At 37.8% G+C, this 18,947-nt stretch overlaps 2 protein-coding genes across 2 annotated transcripts; both read right to left on the bottom strand.

The window, feature by feature from the left end:
* Positions 1-5,463: 5,463 nt before the first annotated feature.
* LOC121264614 (pyruvate decarboxylase 1) lies at positions 5,464-8,419 on the bottom strand. Its single transcript, XM_041167878.1, has 7 exons — positions 8,286-8,419; positions 7,619-8,254; positions 7,302-7,465; positions 6,533-7,183; positions 6,324-6,441; positions 5,895-6,083; positions 5,464-5,803 (listed from the first exon to the last, which is right to left on the bottom strand). The coding sequence occupies exons 2-7, from the start codon at positions 8,144-8,146 to the stop codon at positions 5,633-5,635; spliced, it is 1,821 nt and encodes a 606-aa protein (XP_041023812.1). The 5' UTR covers positions 8,147-8,254; positions 8,286-8,419; the 3' UTR covers positions 5,464-5,632.
* Positions 8,420-12,865: 4,446 nt separating this feature from the next.
* On the bottom strand, positions 12,866-18,442 carry LOC121264613 (dnaJ protein ERDJ3A). The gene is made up of 7 exons (XM_041167877.1): positions 18,238-18,442; positions 16,480-16,535; positions 15,542-15,615; positions 14,680-15,194; positions 14,241-14,582; positions 13,521-13,865; positions 12,866-13,347 (listed from the first exon to the last, which is right to left on the bottom strand). Exons 1-7 carry the CDS (start codon positions 18,322-18,324, stop codon positions 13,060-13,062), a joined length of 1,707 nt encoding a protein of 568 aa, XP_041023811.1. The 5' UTR covers positions 18,325-18,442; the 3' UTR covers positions 12,866-13,059.
* Positions 18,443-18,947: the final 505 nt, after the last annotated feature.

The following is an 18,947-nucleotide window of genomic DNA, read 5'->3' as shown; positions in this document are numbered from 1 at the left end:
CTTCTTCCACTGGTTTGCACATGTTGTGCCTAGCCACCCATTTTTTCTTCCCTTTCTCATTAGCCTCTCCCCAAAAGAAAGTACTCATCAATCGATGTAACTCTTTGATGATGGATTGAGGGACCTATAAAACAACAAACAAATGCAAAGCCATGCTAGAAAGCACATGCTGAAGTAAAATAAGGTGACCTCCCGAAGATAAGAGCTTCATCTTCCAACCACTAATTTTATTCCAGACTTTGTTAACCATCTCCTCCAAATGAACTTGCTTAAGTCTTCCCAAAATAATAGGCACCCTAAGTATTTGAAAGGAAAGAATCATTCCGAAAACCTAGTAATATGCTTAAGAGCTCTCTTACGACCCAAAGGAATTTTTTGAGAAAAAAACATTGTTGTTTTTTCTTTATTAATCATCTGGCCTAACCACCTCTCATACTTGTCAAAAATAGATAAAAGCTCATGAATTGATCTCATACTACCATTAGTAAAAATCACCACATCATTAGCATACATAAGGTGGAACATTTGAATCGTGCCTCTGGCTTGTGAAAATTGACCAAATCTTTTCTCCACAACACAGTTCTTAAGAAGTCTAGAGAGAACCTCTTAAAGAATAATAAACAGATAAGAGGAGAAAGGATCCCCCTAAAGCAAACCACGACCTCCTTAAAAAAACCTTTAGAGGTCCCATTCATCATAACCGAATACCAAGGTGACAAGATACAAGCCCAAAGTAAATCACGTACCTAAAGGGAAAAGTCAAAAGAGCGGAGAACCTCCAACAAGAAATTCCAATCTACCCAATCATACACTTTAGTCATGTCCACTTTAAGGAGGATATTGCCACCATGAGACTTCTTATTAATAGTGTGGACCATTTCTTGTGTAAGAGAAATATTTTCAAAAATACTACGCCCAGAGATGAAAGCACCTTGCTCAAGGGAGATCATTTTTGGGAGGAGACTTGTCAACCGATTAACAATAATTGTGGAGCATATTTTATAGAACACCGAACAAAGGCTAATTTGCCTAAACTTGTCAAAACTGTAGGCACATCAACCTTCGAAATTAAGACAAAGAATGAGGCTGAATAGAATCTCGGCAATTGCTTAGAGAAAAAAATTTTGAAATTGCTTCCCAGACATCCACCTTCACTATCTTCCAGCAACTCTTGAAAAAACCCGCACCAAAACCATCAGGCCTCGGAGAAATATTAGTTGGAATAGAAGAGATAGCCACAAAGACTTCATCCATAGTAGAAGTACAACAGATATGGGCAATCTCCTCTCCAGAAATAATGGGCGAGATTAAATAAGAAAGATCTGGAAGGTCTCTCGAACACTTGAAGAAAACTAGACAAATAATCCATGGCTCCTTGATGAATGGCTTTCGGTGAATCAAAAACCGCCCCATCCACAACTCTCATATCCGAAATGTGTTTCTGTCTCTTATTCGCCAAACAGGCATGGAAAAAAGGATGAATTTTGGTCCCCGTCCATCTTTCATTTTAACTTAGCCATTTGCGCCAACCTAGTATCCTCCATGCACCTACCATGAAGACATATCTGCAACAGCCAAGTGTAACTCCCTATCAGCAACTTTATCCCAACCTTGCAGTAATCTGCTTTCAATTTTGGCCATAGTTCAACCAAAAACCACTTTATTCCAATCACGGAGAGCCACCAGGACTTGTTTTAATTTATTGGCAAGCTTCTATAAACCCATTCCTGTAACAGGTACCGTCCAATCTCTCTGAACACAAGCCAAAAATTCAGGATGATCAACACACATCTGCTGGAACCAAAAAGGAGAAGGGCCATAAGAGAAAGGATCTTTTGTTAACTCAATGTGCAACTGGCAATGTTCAGACGTCGATCTCAGTAAGTATGAACAAACAGCATTTGCAAATCTTGAAATTAAAGTGGCATCAAGAAACAGACAATCAAGCTTCGCCCAGCTTCTGGCTAGCCCACGTTGACCGTTACACCAAGTAACCTGCTACCCTTTGTTTTCATTTCAATCAAGCCACCTTGATGGATCCAACTGTTGAACTCTTCCATAGTAACTCGAGCCCTAGGGCGACCACCCCTTCTTTTCGAGTCAGATCGAATAACATAGAAGTCTCCTGCAAATAAACAAGGCTCAGCCCCAAGACAGTACGAGCTAAGGTCATCCCATAATTCCTACCTTTCCAACTGAGTATACTTTGCGTAAATGAAATTACATAAGAACTATTAAGATCCCTCCCCTACACGAAACGAAATAAGTTGTGAACTAATGCGAACCACCTGAACTACCGCGACATTATTCTAGAAAATCCAAACTTTCCCACCAACTTCTTCATTAGAAATATCATTCTCAAACTACAAGCATCTCATCAAACCTTGAACTTTATCAAAACTGTGAAACAACTCCATTAGAACAACAATATCAGGCTTTATAGTACCAATTAACTTCTTTAGATGACCTTTAAAGGTCCCTATACCTCTAATATTCCATGCAAAGATGGAACCAATCATAGAAATAATTTAGTGACTCGGGTAAGAACCTGAGAAGAGCTCCTTACTTTTTCAAACTACTTTTTATTGTATTTTTTTTTATGAACATGTCCCTCAACTTTTGTGTAATAGTCTTTCTCCTGAGGAAAGACCTCCGAAGGTAACTCAGGTTCTGAATCCAACGCCACGTCCCTTCTAGACAGCAATCATCGACATTCAAAGAGCCTTCTACTGCATGCACCCCAATAGCATTTTGTAAATCCTTTGTTTCCTCTCCCATAAATTCTGTTTCGGCTGCAATCACCCCAGGGTGCAAATGAAAATCATTAACCAAAGCATTAGAAACCATAGTATCCAGATACTGATCATGCACAAGAACAGTGTCACCACCCTGAATAACTGCAATGCCAATATCCACTACCAAATTTTTTTACTTATTACTCAACAACGGACCCCCTGCAGCTAGTTGCTTCTCAGTCTCTTTCTGCTCTACAACAGGTTGCTCCTTCACAATCACTTGAGTCTGTTTATCCTCTAGTTCTCCTCCTGAAGCAGGACCCTTTTTCCCCACCCATATTTTTTTTTCCCCAATCGCAAGCTTTCCAGCGCAACATGTTCAAGCATTATGCCTCTTCACCTTACACCTGCAGCAGAAGGCTGGAAGCGTTTCGTACAAGATTTCTTGCTTGCGACTCAATGCCAATCCAGGGGCCCCAATCCAGAAGTAAGGAATAGGCTCTTTGGCGGCATCCATTTCCACACATAAGCGAGCGCCATCAGTTCGAGTAACGCACCGAGTTGGATTTTCATGCCTAATAAATTCTCCTATAGGAGCATTAATAATACATAAAAATACTCATGATAAAAGTTATGAGGCAAACCTGGCAGCACAATCTATACCGGGACCAACGCTTGGTAGATAACACCATCAATATCGCAGGCTTCACGCAACAACGCTTTTAGAAAATCATCCTCAGAAGACGTGCAGATAAAAACATTACGAGGATGCCTCATTACAAAAACAATCGGGGTTCCTTCTAATCCCCATCGGCTACGTATAAAAGACCGAATGGCATCTAGTGAAGGGCACTGCCTGAGGAACTTCAGAACAATGGAATACTTGAAAGGTTCAGCCGAACGTAAAATTTCTTCTTTAGAAAACTAAAAATAAACTTCTCCATCAATGTTTTTCGGCACACAAAGCAGAACAGACAACTCGGGAAGGGGCTGAGGCACTATCGAGACGAGATCCAGGAACTGGCAACCTGTGTTGGTTGCCATACAGCCATATGTGAGAACCCTTATGCAACAAGAATAGGAAAAAACCCTAGTAGAGCTAAATAGTCGTATAAGGGCAAAAAGTCATATAACATATGTACAATATTATAGTCGAATTCGGAGTTAAAAGTTAGATTAGAGTGGAATTGAAGTCGGTTAAGTGACACCTCTAACTCTACCTAGAACATAAAAAAATATATACAGAGCGAAATAGAATTTTCGAATTTTTTTTCTCTGCCTACAGACTACAGAATCCAAAATAAAATTGAGATCCGGATAAATCGTACTAAAACATAAAAATAGGAATTATAGCATTGACCCAAAGGCCGTGACTAGTGGCCAAATGATACCAGTAGCAAGTCTGACCACACCAGTAGCACATGAGAAACCATCTTCTATGCAAACACTCTTTTTTCAACTTTATGAGATGGTTTTTAATGGTTGCACTGCGACAAAACAAGCCATTCGAACATGCTTTTCAGTCGGAGATGGGTGCTTTTGCGGACGAAAGGACAACGGGAGAGAGATGGACATCTCCAACCTCTGGATGTTTCAAACCCCTTCCCCTCACTGCCTCCATTGTGCCTAAAATGAAAAATGATTTTAAGCACAATATTTTTATAAAAAAGATTTTATAAATATCAAAATAATTAAATATTTGTAAATAAAAAATATTTTTATTTGATCTTTTACAAAATAATTTGATTTTATAAAAATATTGTCATCTTATAATATTATTATGAAATATATTATAAAAAATTAGTTAGGTAATTTATAAATTATTATCACTTATCTATAAAAAATTAAAAAATATTGCAAACACTATTCAATAATTTTTGAGACCCACATCTATCTCATTTTCAAAAAGTTAAAATCATAATTTTCAAAAGCCAACTCATTTCATCTCAATTTAAAAATCTCACAACTACTTACAAATCATTTCATCTCATCTTATTATTTAAATTTTTCTAAAAAATATATGTGGATATCAACCAGAGCAACAATAAGCACAAGTCAAAACGAAGCTCTCATTATCGAAAATAACATACTAAAATTTTATGAAATGATTCTTCAAAACTTTAGTGGAAGTGAGAAAAAACTAATTTTCAAGCTTCCATTTGTAATTTTCATTTTTGTTTTTCTTCTCTCTCACCTACTCAACACAAATGGCGCACACACTTAAATAGAAGCCTAACCCCTAATTTCAGAAATTACAAAATTGCCACTAAGCGGCCGCTTAAATGGGATTCACACGGAGCAACCCACCCAACACAAAGATCCCATAAAATGGAGGACAATATTACTTTCATCGTGAGCCACTTTATATCCAGCATCCTCAAAGGATATAAACCCAAAAACAAAAATCTGCTCAACAGGGAAGGAGAGTCACAATTTTTACGTTTGCGTTTAAGGTTTCTTTCCAAGTCGAAATCATGAAGACCCCACCTAGTGCATTATTGAATTTGGACAAAAAAGCTTGGAAAATAAAGATGGATATTTTTCAGCACATTGGTGAGTGCTGACCCTGTGGCGGGTCCTCTCTCCCCACATGATCAGCATTTCAAAACGTAGACCAAAACAACATCGTGCAAAACGTTCATTAACTCCCCCTCTATCTACGCGTCTAACCCACAAAGAGAATCTCATCCACAAAATGGAATAGAATCATAAAGTAAACAGATTTTTCCTTGCAAAATCAGATTCACGATGGATATAATATAGAAAACAACGAAATCTCAAGTTTAACAGGCAGACCGTTCGGGAAACAAACCTTATACTTCCTATTTAATGTGGTAGTAAAAAAAAGGCTCAATCTGTTTTAATTGATCATAGTATTTCGTAGATGCGAGTAGAGTTTACTGCGGGTTGGGTGGACGGCTATTGGCAGCAGAGACCCTCGAACCCCATTCAAGCAGCTCTTTGCTGGTATCATCCTTGTGAACAATCACCTCAAGGAAGCACAAGCAGTCCTTCTTGGCCCCCGTTGCCGTCTCGATTGCTTCAACCAGTTCCTCCTCACAATGGATCTAAAAGGAACAGACGTGTAGAAACATCAGTGTTTACTGTTTCCCCTCTTTTTAGCATTGAAGCATTTGTACATATATCAAAAAAACTCACCTTGGCTGTCCAGCACTTGCCTTCGCCATTGTGTATTGCATCAATCAACCCTGTGTAGTTCCAGTTCTTAATGACGTTGTAAGGACCATCATGGATTTCAACTTCTATGGTGTATCCACCATTATTTATCAGGAAGATGATGGTCCTCTGCCCACATCGAATCATTGTTGACACATCTTGTGCGGTGACCTGTGAAGCAGTCACAACATGTCATATACAAACCCATCAAGATTCCAGAAATCAAGTTCGAGCCAAAGAAAATCAATGTCAATGTTAATTCTAAAAGGTGATTTGTAGAATGACACATCAAAATTAGGCAAAAAAAGAAAAAGGAAAAAACAGAAACTAGAAACTTTGCATGTGGTGTTCAACATACCAGTTACCACAGGGTTCTTGCCTACATCAGAAAACAGCCCAAACAAGACATACCTGAAAGCTTCCATCACCAATGCAAGCAATCACTCGCTTCTCTGGCACAGCCTGTGCATACCCAAGAGTTGCACCAACTGACCAACCGATTGATCCATATTGCATTTGGAACTCATACCTGCAAGCAAGCCAGTTTTCAAAATTTTTAGCAACTCCAAGCTTCCAACCCGGAAACAAACATAAAACGAGATATGGTCTCCACCACTTACCCGCAACCTCGTGGCAACTTCAGTTTCTGACAGTTAAACCATGAGTCTCCGGTCTCAGCAATCACAGCCGTCTCACTAGATAGCATCTTTTGTACATGCTGGAACAAAACATTAACCCTCAAAGGTTCTCTCGGTACAGCCTTCAGAGGATGCCCCTCGGGGACATGGATCCTATGATAATTGTCATAAGAAGTAGAGTTTCGCTTGAGCCGCTTAGCGAGTGCTCCGAGGAAGTCCTTCATTAAAACACACCCAAATGAAGGCCCATTCCCAACCGCTACCCGCTCCGGCTGCACGATGATTGCCTTCTCCTTCTTCAGAAGGAGCGAATACCCAACGGAGCTATAGTCGTTGAAAATAGGTCCAGCAAATAAGTAAGCATCCGCGGACTCCACAATCTCCGCGCAGAAAGCAGTGCTCACAGCACCCCAGTAAGTCCCAATGAAATGGGGGTGGTCCTCTGGCACAAGCCCTTTCCCTGATGGCATCACCGCAAAGGAATAACCGCAAGCATCGGCGACCTCAACAAAGGCATCGCATGCATTTGCAACTCGCAGTTTAGGACCGCCCAGCAAAACAGGTTTCACGGCCTTATTCAAGAACTCCGCGGCTGCCTCCACTGCAGCCTCCAAACCCATCTTATTACTCCATCTGTATCACAAAATATAACATGAAAAACAGAGCACCAATAAATCTCATAGTGAAAGGTCAATTCTAACATGTAATTTAAATACTTAGTTTAGAAATCAACGGAAAGCCCAAAACTTACTTGGGAGAAAGTGAAAATGGAACAGGTTCACGGCTGAAAGTTGGATGAGGAATCCCAGCCAAGTTGCAGCTTATGCTAATGTAAACAGGCTTGCTTTCTTTTAAAGAAGTTGAAATGGCTGTATCGATCAGCTCATGTGCATCTTCCAAATTGTTCACCACAGCCTAAGGCAATAAGGTATACCCAGCAGAAAAACACTTCAGTCCATTCATCGGAACAAAAATTTTAACAAAAAATCATAACTTCAACCAAATTAGTTGATCAAATTTTTTATTTTTTTAATACCACAACAAATAATTAAATGAAAAGCCAATTACCTGATAGCAAGTGACAGTCTGAAAGCATCTGAGCTCTTGGCTAAAGTCAGGCAAGCCAATAGTGTGGTGAAGAATCCGGTTTGTCCCGTAGTCATTGGAGTTGGGACCACCTACTATGCAAATGACCGGCAAGTTCTCACTGTACGCGCCGGCAATCGCATTGAGGACGCTGAGGCCACCGACAGTGAAGGTGACGACGCAGGCGCCGACGCCACGCGAGCGGGCGTATCCGTCAGCGGCGTATCCGGCGTTGAGCTCGTTGCAGCAGCCGATATTGGTGAGGCCAGGCTCGGCAATGAGGTGATCAAGGAGCGTCAGGTTAAAGTCACCAGGGACGGAGAACACGTCAGTCACGCCGATTTGGACGAGCCGGCGGGCGATGTGGCCGCCCAGAGTGGCCTCGGATGAGTTGACGAAGGTGGAGGGGATGGAGTCGTGGATGGTCGATACGGCAACGTTCGACGGTAGGCTGCCCACGTCGCTGCACGCTGGCTTACACGCGTCAACCGCTCCAATCTTGGTGTCCATTGAAGACGCGATCACTCTGTTAAGTGAACGGAATCACAGATTCTTAGTAGCCCTCTGAGACACTTCCACAAAGAGATCGCGTGAGAGAGTAACGGTTTTTTTGTTTCTTTTGGCGTTTGTGGGTGAAAAAGTTTCTCTGCTCTGGGAGGAATGGTGGATGGGAAGAGTGCTAAAGGAAATTTATAAGGGCGGATGTGGCGGATACTAGGGGCGGTTTAGGGGGTAGCCCTCTTGTTTTGAAGAAAAGTGGACAGAACAGCAATGGTGGATCTTATTACTCGACAAAAGTTCTATTTACCCACTAAACCTATTATTATATAGTTTTTTTTTTTTTATAACATATTATTATAAGTTATTAAATAAATATCATTAGGTTTTTATATAATTATAATAGATCTTACGTACTACTCCAAAAGTTTCACCTTTACACACCTTTTTTTTTAAGGTTTACAAAACGTGGGCGAGTGACGACCCGTCATGTTGACAAAAACCGTGAGCGAGGTTTTTGGAACTACCGTATTCACTGAAGTCAGAGAGAGAGAGAGAAGAGTCCCCTGTTGTAGAAAACCACAAGAGTCGCTGGAATTTGGAAATTGGGAATATAATTTGTGCATTTTTTCTATTATTATTTAAAGTCAAGTCAAGAATTTTATGTTAAACAATATATTTCTTTTTAGAAAATTCTTTAGTCACTGAGAGATTATATAAAAATAAATTTATAAATTGATATGATTTGATATAGTACGTTAGATTGTAAAGTTACTTTTATTATAAAGTAGATCTAACGAATTCGATGAAGTTACGTCAGTTTGTGAGTTTACTTTGTATCTATAGCAATTCTCTTTCTTTTTTGAGTTGGTCTACATATAATCTCTAAATAGAGATTGTTCATACAAGTTTATACAGTTATGTTTAAAAAAAATAAAATTATAATAACATTATTTTTAAAATGATATTTTTTTCCTTTATCATCATTTATCAATAAAATTATACACGCAATCTCTCACTCAATACTGTAAATAAAATTTATCTTCTTTTTAAACAAGTATCTTAATTATATTAAATCATGCTCAAGGAATAGACAGTCGAATAAAGCGATAAAGGAGAAAGGTAAGAATTAAAGATTATGCTACTAATCTTTCTTTACAATACAACAAACCCCTTTATTGTTTTATTATATAATTCTTCACGCGTTTAAATATTCAATATGTTAAAAATCGGGTAAAAAAATAAAGATAAAATAAAAAAGCACACGACTGAGGGATCAATTTGCATTTTCAAGTTAAGGTTTTGGTTTTCCTTGATTTGGGAGATTTGATTTAAAATGGTTCTCCTCCAATCTTAAGAAATCTGACTCAAAAAATCTCTAACTATCTTACTACTAATCATTTTTTTGGTTAGACTCACTTAAATCGATTTAGATAGTAAGATGAAATGAAATAAAATGAATTAAAATAATTTATTAATAATAATAAAATTATTAATTAAGATGAAATGACGAGATTAACCGTATCAAGCGGGCTTTAGACTTATGTAACGTGTCCATCTGACTCAAGAAATCTGGCGTCAATCATGACGGAAAAAGGAACAAAGTTTACTCGACATACATGCCCACCACAGTTCTCCTCCTGGCAACTGGATCCCCTCCCAAAAGAAAACAAAAATTGCTACTTTTTGTGCCAAACATCTTCACCCGCAAATTTAGGTGGATCCGAGGTGGTTGCATCGTTGCACTGGAGAATATGCCTTGCTTTTATTTTACATTTTTTCTACGTAGTGGTGGGGAGTCGCTGATGCACGTCAGCCGAAGAAAAAAAAAAGAAAAAGACAAAAGCAAAATGCGTCAAATAAAAAAGAAAAGAAAAAAATTAAAACAGAGCTTTCGGATTTCGTCTAGCTTTCGGGTGGATTTCTTCTTCGTGTTCGATCGTCTAGATCTTGCATTGTTTCTTCGTCTTCATGCTCGTTTGAGCTGGTTCCATCCATTTACAAAAGGTTTCTTGTTAGGGTTCCATGGAGGCGAATTTGGAAAAGCAAGGGATCTGGAACTAAAGTGAAGTAAACCATCGAGTCAACACCTTTTGTCTTCAACCATCTCGCAACGCACCGTTTGATTAGGAATGAAGTGCAGCGTTTCATTGGAAGGCCATACGCACCGTTTAATGGAATAAGGACCTGCCGTTTAATTAGCATTGCTGTCGTTCCTTTTGTTTACTTTTACAGTTGTCGTTTGTTGTTTAATTTCTATTATCCTCTTTACACGTGTAACATTGCCAGTGGATTTGTTACTATGTCACAGCAGTATGTAAAGCCTGAATGGAAACAATCGGTATGAAAAAGAAGACTAAAGGAACATTTTCTGAATTAGAGGTTAAGGGATCCCTCGAAGCACCCTAATGGCCATCTGAATATTCAGTGGCTTTTTATCAAACACCTGTGTTTCACTCTCTATTGTTCTACACATTTCACTAGGCATTCATTATTTCCATTATATTTTCCATCAACAACCAAGTTCCTTACACTTCTTGTTTCTTAGGAAATCGACATTTTTACTTATTCCATTGCTGTCAATTCGGCTACTCAATCGGCGGATTTCCATTTCTCTTTAGAGAATTTTATTCATGTAAGGAACCAAATAAAATTGCGCTAATTCGTGTAGATGTTAATATTGCATGTATTGCCTTGTTGCATACATGTATTGTTCTCATTAGACAAAGACAGTGATCAAGAAACTGATTTTTTCTTTGACGCGGGCCTTCTGAGTCTTGGTTCTTCCTTTGACTGTTCTTGGTTATTTTCCATCTCTTTTGCAGCATCTTCAGATATTGTTGCTTGCGGCTTTCCGAATGCTAGAACATAAAGTACGGAAAAAGTAAGAACTGTCATCCGAAAGAAATTGAAATATTGATTTCAAATAGACCCTTGAAAAGAATGTTGTTATCAAGGTTAAGGTACATAAGGGCAAACGTAAACAGGATGTTAAAGATAACTACGAATCCCAGAAGTGCTCCTGTGCCAATCCAGATCCAGTTGCTTTCAAGAAAAACTTCAAAGTTCTCAAGTACTGCCACACCTAATCTCGTTGCATTGTCTGAAGCCTACAACAGAATCAAGTATAGCTCAAAAACTTGCACCTTTAGAGTGCCATAAGCATAGTTCTCCTAACTTTTTGTTCTTTTATGAACTTAGTTCCATATGCTTCTTAATATATGTATCGAAGGCCTAGTTTTAGCATACCAGTTTGTTCATCCACCTGGGAGCAAACATTTCATTTACAGAAATGGCATTGAAAGCATATGTCAAAGGTGAAATCCAGTAGCCCTACACCCACCTGCGCCATTGAAAGCATTGAAGACTCTGTCTTCGTCACCTCACCTACGCCCAAAATCAAGTCTTAACTACCTTTTACATCCAACAAAAGATAAATTAAAAATGGTGCCATCGCTTTCCAGGAGAGGATTAAACTGTCGAAAGAGAAAATGACATACTATGAGAACATGATCGAGATGTACGTACGTTGAGAACTGAAAGGAGGGAGAGTTCAAAGGGAAATGGGATTTAAACTAAACGGTACGTTTTTCATTTTTGCCATATCAACCGTCGTTTGCCCCGCACTTAACCAAGCGACTGTCTATAACTTTTTTCTTTATTTTAGGGTAACGATACACACATAATAAATTTCATAATAATATTATAAGATGAATGTATTTTTATAAAATAATATTATTTTTATAAAGTATTTTATAAAAATATTCCTAATTTAACATATTATTGTGAAATATATTGTAAAAAATATTGTGCGTAAATCATTTTTATTTTATTTTAATATAATAGATACACTTTCATATCTTTTTCCCTGAATTGATTTATAACAAAGCGACTTATTAGATTTGACCTTTCCAACAACCCCTTTTCAAATTGTTATCCATTTCAAACAAAACAGAAAATATATAATGATCTATTTTCATTTGAATTATTTTTATATATTACATTTCCATATTATCTCTGTTGAGAAATAGCTTGATTCCTATTGAAAAAACGCCTCCACCGATTATTTGCTCGAGCATTATCCCTACCGTTTGAGCAAAACTTCAGAAGAGAGAGTTCACGCATTACCTGCTCAACACTCAATTCAAACAAAACCCAACCAGTGAATTTGCTCGACCCTCAACTCGAACGAGTGCCAACTCAAGAGTTCACTCCTTTTTTGGTCAACACTCAGCTCGAGCCCAACACCAGCACTAATATTCACTCGAGCACCCCTCGACACACCGCTCAAACGAATGTTCAAGTTTAGAGCTTCTCGCACTACGGGCTACAAATATATGTTTTTCTTCATGTATTAGATAACCTTTGTACTATACATTGAGAGAGAAAATTCTTTGGTAAATAATTATAAGAGCTCTTTGAGTGTATTAAGACTTTGAAAATAAAACTTCTGGAATTAATTTCTCGTATTCTACCTTTATTGATAACAAATTCATTAAAATCAATCCTGCCAGCAAATATAGGCTCACATTGAGCCAAACCACTTAAATCTTAATACTCTATGTGTGATTATTAATTTTTCTTTTTAATTTACTTCCGCTATTTCACTTTAACTTAGTCTTTAATAACCAATTAATCTCAACAATTTCCTTCCTCATTTCAAAATTTTAAATAAATACAGGATTTCCCAAACCTCTTGGGGCAGCGCTTTTACTTGATTATAGAGGCAACTCTAATCTACTTAAGTGACGACTACAGGTGGCATGTCGAGGTTAAATCAGAACCAAGATCTCTTTGCTAATAATTGCTATAGCCCCCTCGATTTTGTATAGTTGCTGTACTAATGTTAATGACGCTATCACTCTGGCCATGTACACGAAACCAGAAACCAGATGGTCCAGGCCTGCTTGTTAAAATTCGCTCGCTCACTTGAGGCTTGGTTTCTGTCGTGTCTCCTTAAACTGTATGTCCCCATTAAGTACAGAGCTGATAAACCCCTCTACTTCTTCTGTCGTCATTTCACCTACATAAGCTGCAAACTTCCTCTTCCGTGGTTTGTAGGCCACTAACAACTTATCTGCGGATTTAAATCCTCCTTTGTCAAATGCATTTAGGAATGCTGCCTGCTTTGTGGCATCTAAGAGGGTGTAGGAAATGGAATCCCTCGAGCCAAAGGCTGAAATTCGCCGCCTTGATAGTGATTTCTGAGACACCTGAAAACACAAACATTCGTTAAATAAGCCACGTTACAATCTTAAAAAATGGAACTTTTCAATCCTGAAAAGGAAAATGGATGGCCTAGTAAGTTCCCTCTCCAATCAAAATGAGAATACAATTCCTACACCCAGTCGAGAAAAGTATCCTAGGATAAGGAAATTGTACTAACCATGGATAGGATTGATTCCAGCTTTTCCCTTGCTCTGGAAGATCTGTAAGCACCAATAATGCAAACCGGAGTTGACTCACCACATAGAGCATCAAAACTTGACCCTGTAAGCAGAGGTATATGTTTCTCCACCGTAGCAGCTTGTGCTTTCTTGGCTCCTGCCTTCTTGTTCTTTTTCTCAAAACTATCAAGTAAATTACTAAGATCATGAACTGCTGATTTCAGATCTTTCACAGAGATCCCTGTTTTAAGAATATGCTTCTCCCCATTTGATAGCCAACCAACTATAGCAGGAAGTGCATCAACTCCTAACCTTTTCACAGCTGGATCAGTAACATCACGAACCTACACACATAATAAAAAATTACATGATCTTCTCTACATTTTTTTCTTGTTTGTGTATGTGAACAACCTAAGCATCTTTTTCATTATAAGGCGAAGAGTTAATTTGCTATGGAAGTTAAACCTCGCAAGCCTGATCAATGGTTTCAACATAATTACATTCAACCTGAGTATATGCAAGTAAAAAAACAGCGACCATCCTTCTAAAAGTATAGTCTCCTGTATTTTTCCAATAGATTTAGACACCAGACGTCTATCCAATTCATTGTGATTACAGGCCAGACTAACACAAAGCCAGACCAAATCAACATATCTCCTTCTTAACTGAAATCTCGACAAAGGATATCATTTAGCAAGCCAATGGCAGCAATAACATACCTCTGAATCATAGAGGACAAACCGTTTGCGATACAACCCACTGAGAACTCGCCAAATAGCAGGTGTATCTTTTTTTTTAGAAAGAAGCATGACCCTAGGCAATTTTTCAACTGTCGCAGAGGAAAATTCAAAATGACTCAGGTCAACTCCTTTTGAAAATCTTGGCAAGTGTTCTTGGCAAAAAGATTTCAAACTCTTCACAGCCAAATCACCACTGTACTCCACCAAGGAACCCCGATCACTTGCTATATAAGAATACACAAACACCCTGGCTGCTCTGCGGGGATATATGCCAAGGTCCTTACAGAAAGACAATTCGGTGTCACAATTTATACTTCCAACCTGTCAGAGTGAACAACACAATCATACACGTGATCAGATAAAATTCAATTGATAGAGCACTTATAGACATAGACAATACATGAAAACACAAAACTACCTTTAAAGCTCCTCCAAGTGAACTGGCAACCTCCTCTATGATTGATTCGAAGTGTTGATTCTCCTTCAATGAAGGTGTGTAAGATAACAAAAGCCATGTGATCCCCTGGTCAGCTATTTCTTTCTGAAAGGCCTGTGAATTGATGGTCCTAATGCTCTTTGGGGAACTCCTAGTGGCAGACTGAGACGAACCACCAAAACCACCAAACCAACCCCCACCTTTGCTTTCACCGCCAAAAAAATTGGCAAAAATATCATCAATACCAAAATCAAATGATCCTGGACCACCAGAACCACCAAAAGAAAAAGAGAATGACTTGGAACCTCCCTGGCCATCCGTACTCTGCCATTCACCAGGTCTGAAATTAAACCGATCATGCCCTGGTCCACCACTCCTGAAATAAGTATATCCACCATTGTCCCCAGAATAGCCAGCATCAAATCCAGGACTACCCTTCTCATCCCCATACATATCATAGTTTTTTCTCTTTTCTTCATCAGATAAAATTTCGTAAGCTGATGAAAACAAGGTAAAAGTCATCGTGAATGGTCATTGAGATAGACCCAAATGCAAAATGCAAGAGAATTGTTCATCTAATAAATAAATAAACAATGATTAATACAGTATATTTAGAACCAGAACCACAATGACTTGACATTGTAGCCACTTGCTTAAAATCATTAATTTAAAGATAAAAATGATCTGAAATAATCAAATGATGACAACAAGGTTACTCATCTCCAAATCCAAATGTTCTATACACTGAAAGCAATACAAGGGAATATGAAAATAAAATTAATAAAACTATTTAGTAAATAGATACCTCTACCAACATGGAGAAAGGAATACGAAATCATCATACCATTATTAATTTCAGCGAACTTCTCTTGCGCTCCCTTGTTTTTATTCTTGTCTGGATGATGTTGAAGAGAAAGCCTAGAAGAAAAAAAAGGACCAACCATGAGAGATAGGAAGCCTACAACATATCTGCATATTCATGTTTGGTGCAGTGGATGTGTGTGTACGGGTATGTGCTATGGTATGGTATTGCAATCATGCACACAAACACAACAATACTCAAGCATTTTACCCAAATGAGGCAAAGCCCTAGTCACACAATTTCAAATGATGCAATTCTAAGTGGATTATTTCATACCAACTATATACTTCAGGGTATTAAAGCTAACATATATTCTTCGCAAAACTCAGAAACACATTTTCAAGTGGATGACAAATAAGTTCTCATTGACACATAGGAAATGCAGGAAAAAGTTTAACCTGTTCTAGTAATTAACACTGCTTATCAAGGTAATACTCTGTAAAATATGGCTTGTGCTCTTCCAAGTAATGCTGTCCACCGAAGTGCTCACCATAATCCTTAAACTACACTTTCATTGCTGGACGTGACTATTGACTGCCAGGACAATCATTTAAAGGCATACTGACCAATCCCCACCATGCTAACGTCTGGCAACAGCTTCCCACACACCCCCCCCCCCCCAACCCAACCACCCAAAATTATATAAAAAAAAAAAGAAAAAAAAAAGAGACAATAATATCTCATCCCTACACATGCTTTCTTTCAATCTCTGAAGTCATTTTTTCATGCCAGTGCTGCACTAAGTAATATTTAATATTCTTGCTACTCGTAATTACATCAAAAAGACATGGTTAATCACTGAACAGTAATCTTTTTTCATTTTTTTGGAAATAGCCAACCGACCCTTTTCATTGAATAGTAATCAAATGTAAAAAAGGAAAATCTCCGTAACAAGCTACAAGAATAAAAGGAAAACATACTTGTGGAAAGCCTTCTGAATTTCACGTTGGCTTGCATTTCGCTCAACCCCAAGAATCTGATAAGAAATAAAATCCATATAAAAAAGAAAGAAACTTAGTGCCAGCCTAAGCAGTAAAGAATGAAGGCAAACAAGAAGCAGGAACTGTACTTGGAACTTGATAGTCTATTTTTATACAATTCCTTTATTTCGGAGACATCTTTTTTATATATATTCTTTTTTTTAATCTCCCAGGTACATGTTATGTTATCATTGGTATCAAGTGCATCAAACTAATTTAAATGGGTTTTTTTACCATAAATTATATTTTATCAATTTAACCAACTTTAAGTAGTTAGAAGAAGAATTGGACATTTGGAACTTGCAGTCTTTCAAAAAGCCTTGCTTTGCAAATGGCTATGGGGATACCATAATAAACGGAGTGCCTTATGGAGAATTGTCATCAAATTGAAGCATAGGGAGGACTGTGTTCCAATGAGGTGAGTGGGCCTTATGGAGTGGGGCTATAGAAGCATATAAGAAGAGGTTGGGACAAATATTCAAGAAATATAAGATTTACCGTGGGTGATGGATGGTGTGGCGATAGGGCACTCAAGGAAACTTTTTTTAGATAAGTAGCACTCAAGAAAACTTATCCACAAGTTTATAGTAAAGCAAGAATGAAAGAAGTCTCGGTTGCAAACCTTCCCAATGGAATGTTACATTCCTCAAAGATGCACAAGATTGAGAAATCGATGCTTTTTCAGAGTTCTATGACCTGTGTACTCCACCCATTTGTTAGGAGGATTCGAAGGCGATTTTTTAGAGACCCTCTAAGAAATGGAAGTTCACAATCTGCTCTTTCTATCAATCTATGACAACGTACAATACAAATACATTCCCATGAAGGAGTATTTGGAAGACAAAGACACCCCTAAAAGCAACATTTTTTGTATGGACGGCTTCCTTGGGAAAAATCCTCACTCTAGATAACTTAAGGAAACACCGCATCATAGTCATAGATTGGTGTTGTGAGATTGCCATGAAATTGTAGAATGAAATCTTTGCTTGGATGGGATTAGCTTGGGCGATGCCAATAAGGGTAGTCGACCTATTAGCTTATTGGAGAGGCATTCGGGGCAACTCTCAGATTGAATCAATATGGAAGATGATTCCAATATCTTTATGGTGGTGTATTTGGAGGGAGAGTAATGAAAGAAATTTTGAAGATCAAGAGCCGTCAATGGATGAGTTTATAAACTTACTTTTCAATACGTTACTCCATTGGTCGACTGTAATTTATTTTCGAGGCATGACTTATCATGAATTCCTTATATCACTAAACTAACACGCTTAGGCATTGCTCTAGATCAATAAAATCTAGTTTACCAATTAAAAAAAATACTTAGAAACAATTAAAATTACAGCAAAAATGGATACGCATGCGCCAGTGAGCCATAAATTACGACAAAATGCCATTTCAACCGATAACTAACCTTCTGTCACTTATCAAAAAACTAACCTTCTGTTATTTCCCTGATTTTACCTACATTTCTATTAATATACTCCTGCTTTTCTATCTCGTGGCAATTACCAGAAAAGTGATATACTTCTTCGATTAATTGTTCTATAAATCTACCAAGAGCAAAAAATTATGCTTAAATACCAAAATACAAAAACAAGTTTAACTAACATGATTCTAGGAAGCTACCAAGAAATTTAGGGAAAAAACCAGGACCGGAGAAAATCACGAACTGGAAATCCGGATTGACATCCTTACCTTGTAGGGGTCGATGGTTTTCGCTTCTAAGATTAAAACGAATAGCGAAACCGAGAGAATAATCCACAACGGTAAACGGGTATCCATAATGGGATACGAATTGTGACTTGCGGACCGAAATATTCCGGGGTGAGAGTGCGCGACTCGTCGGAAATTTGAATATGTACACGAGAAGAGGGCTGAAACTTGAAAGTTGAAACGCAATAAAGGGGGAGATTGAAAAGACGGGTCCAATTATATAGGTTCGAGGAAATCCAGATGGTTCGAGGGTTTAGGCAGTTAGGTGTACGTGGCAGTCAGGTATCATCCCACGCGAGCTGGCCAATCAGAGCTTCTTCATCTTGTGAAACAACGCACCGCTCACTCGCCTTATTTGAGGAGGAAATGATAGGTTACTATCTTTTTATTATTTATTTTTTATTATTTTTTATTTAATTTTTTTTAATTTTATTTAGTGATTAAGAAAAAGATTAATAGTAAATTTATATATTTTTTTAATTTTTTTTTAATAGTTAAAGATGTTAAAAAAATACTTAAAATAAAATGATAAAAAAATAAAAACATTATAAGTAGTAAATAAGTAATAGATAGGTAGTAAGCCTATCACTACTCTATTTGAGGGGAAAGAACAGATTTAAAATTAAAAGGATGAATTGTAAAACCGTCAGGTAATTATTTAAAAATAAATAAATAAAATATGAGATATATAA

Source organism: Juglans microcarpa x Juglans regia, chromosome 5D (genome assembly GCF_004785595.1).
Source record: "Juglans microcarpa x Juglans regia isolate MS1-56 chromosome 5D, Jm3101_v1.0, whole genome shotgun sequence".
Taxonomy (NCBI): domain Eukaryota; kingdom Viridiplantae; phylum Streptophyta; class Magnoliopsida; order Fagales; family Juglandaceae; genus Juglans; species Juglans microcarpa x Juglans regia.
The sequence above is the reverse complement of the archived record's forward strand: the minus strand, read 5'-3'. Positions and strand labels throughout refer to the sequence as shown.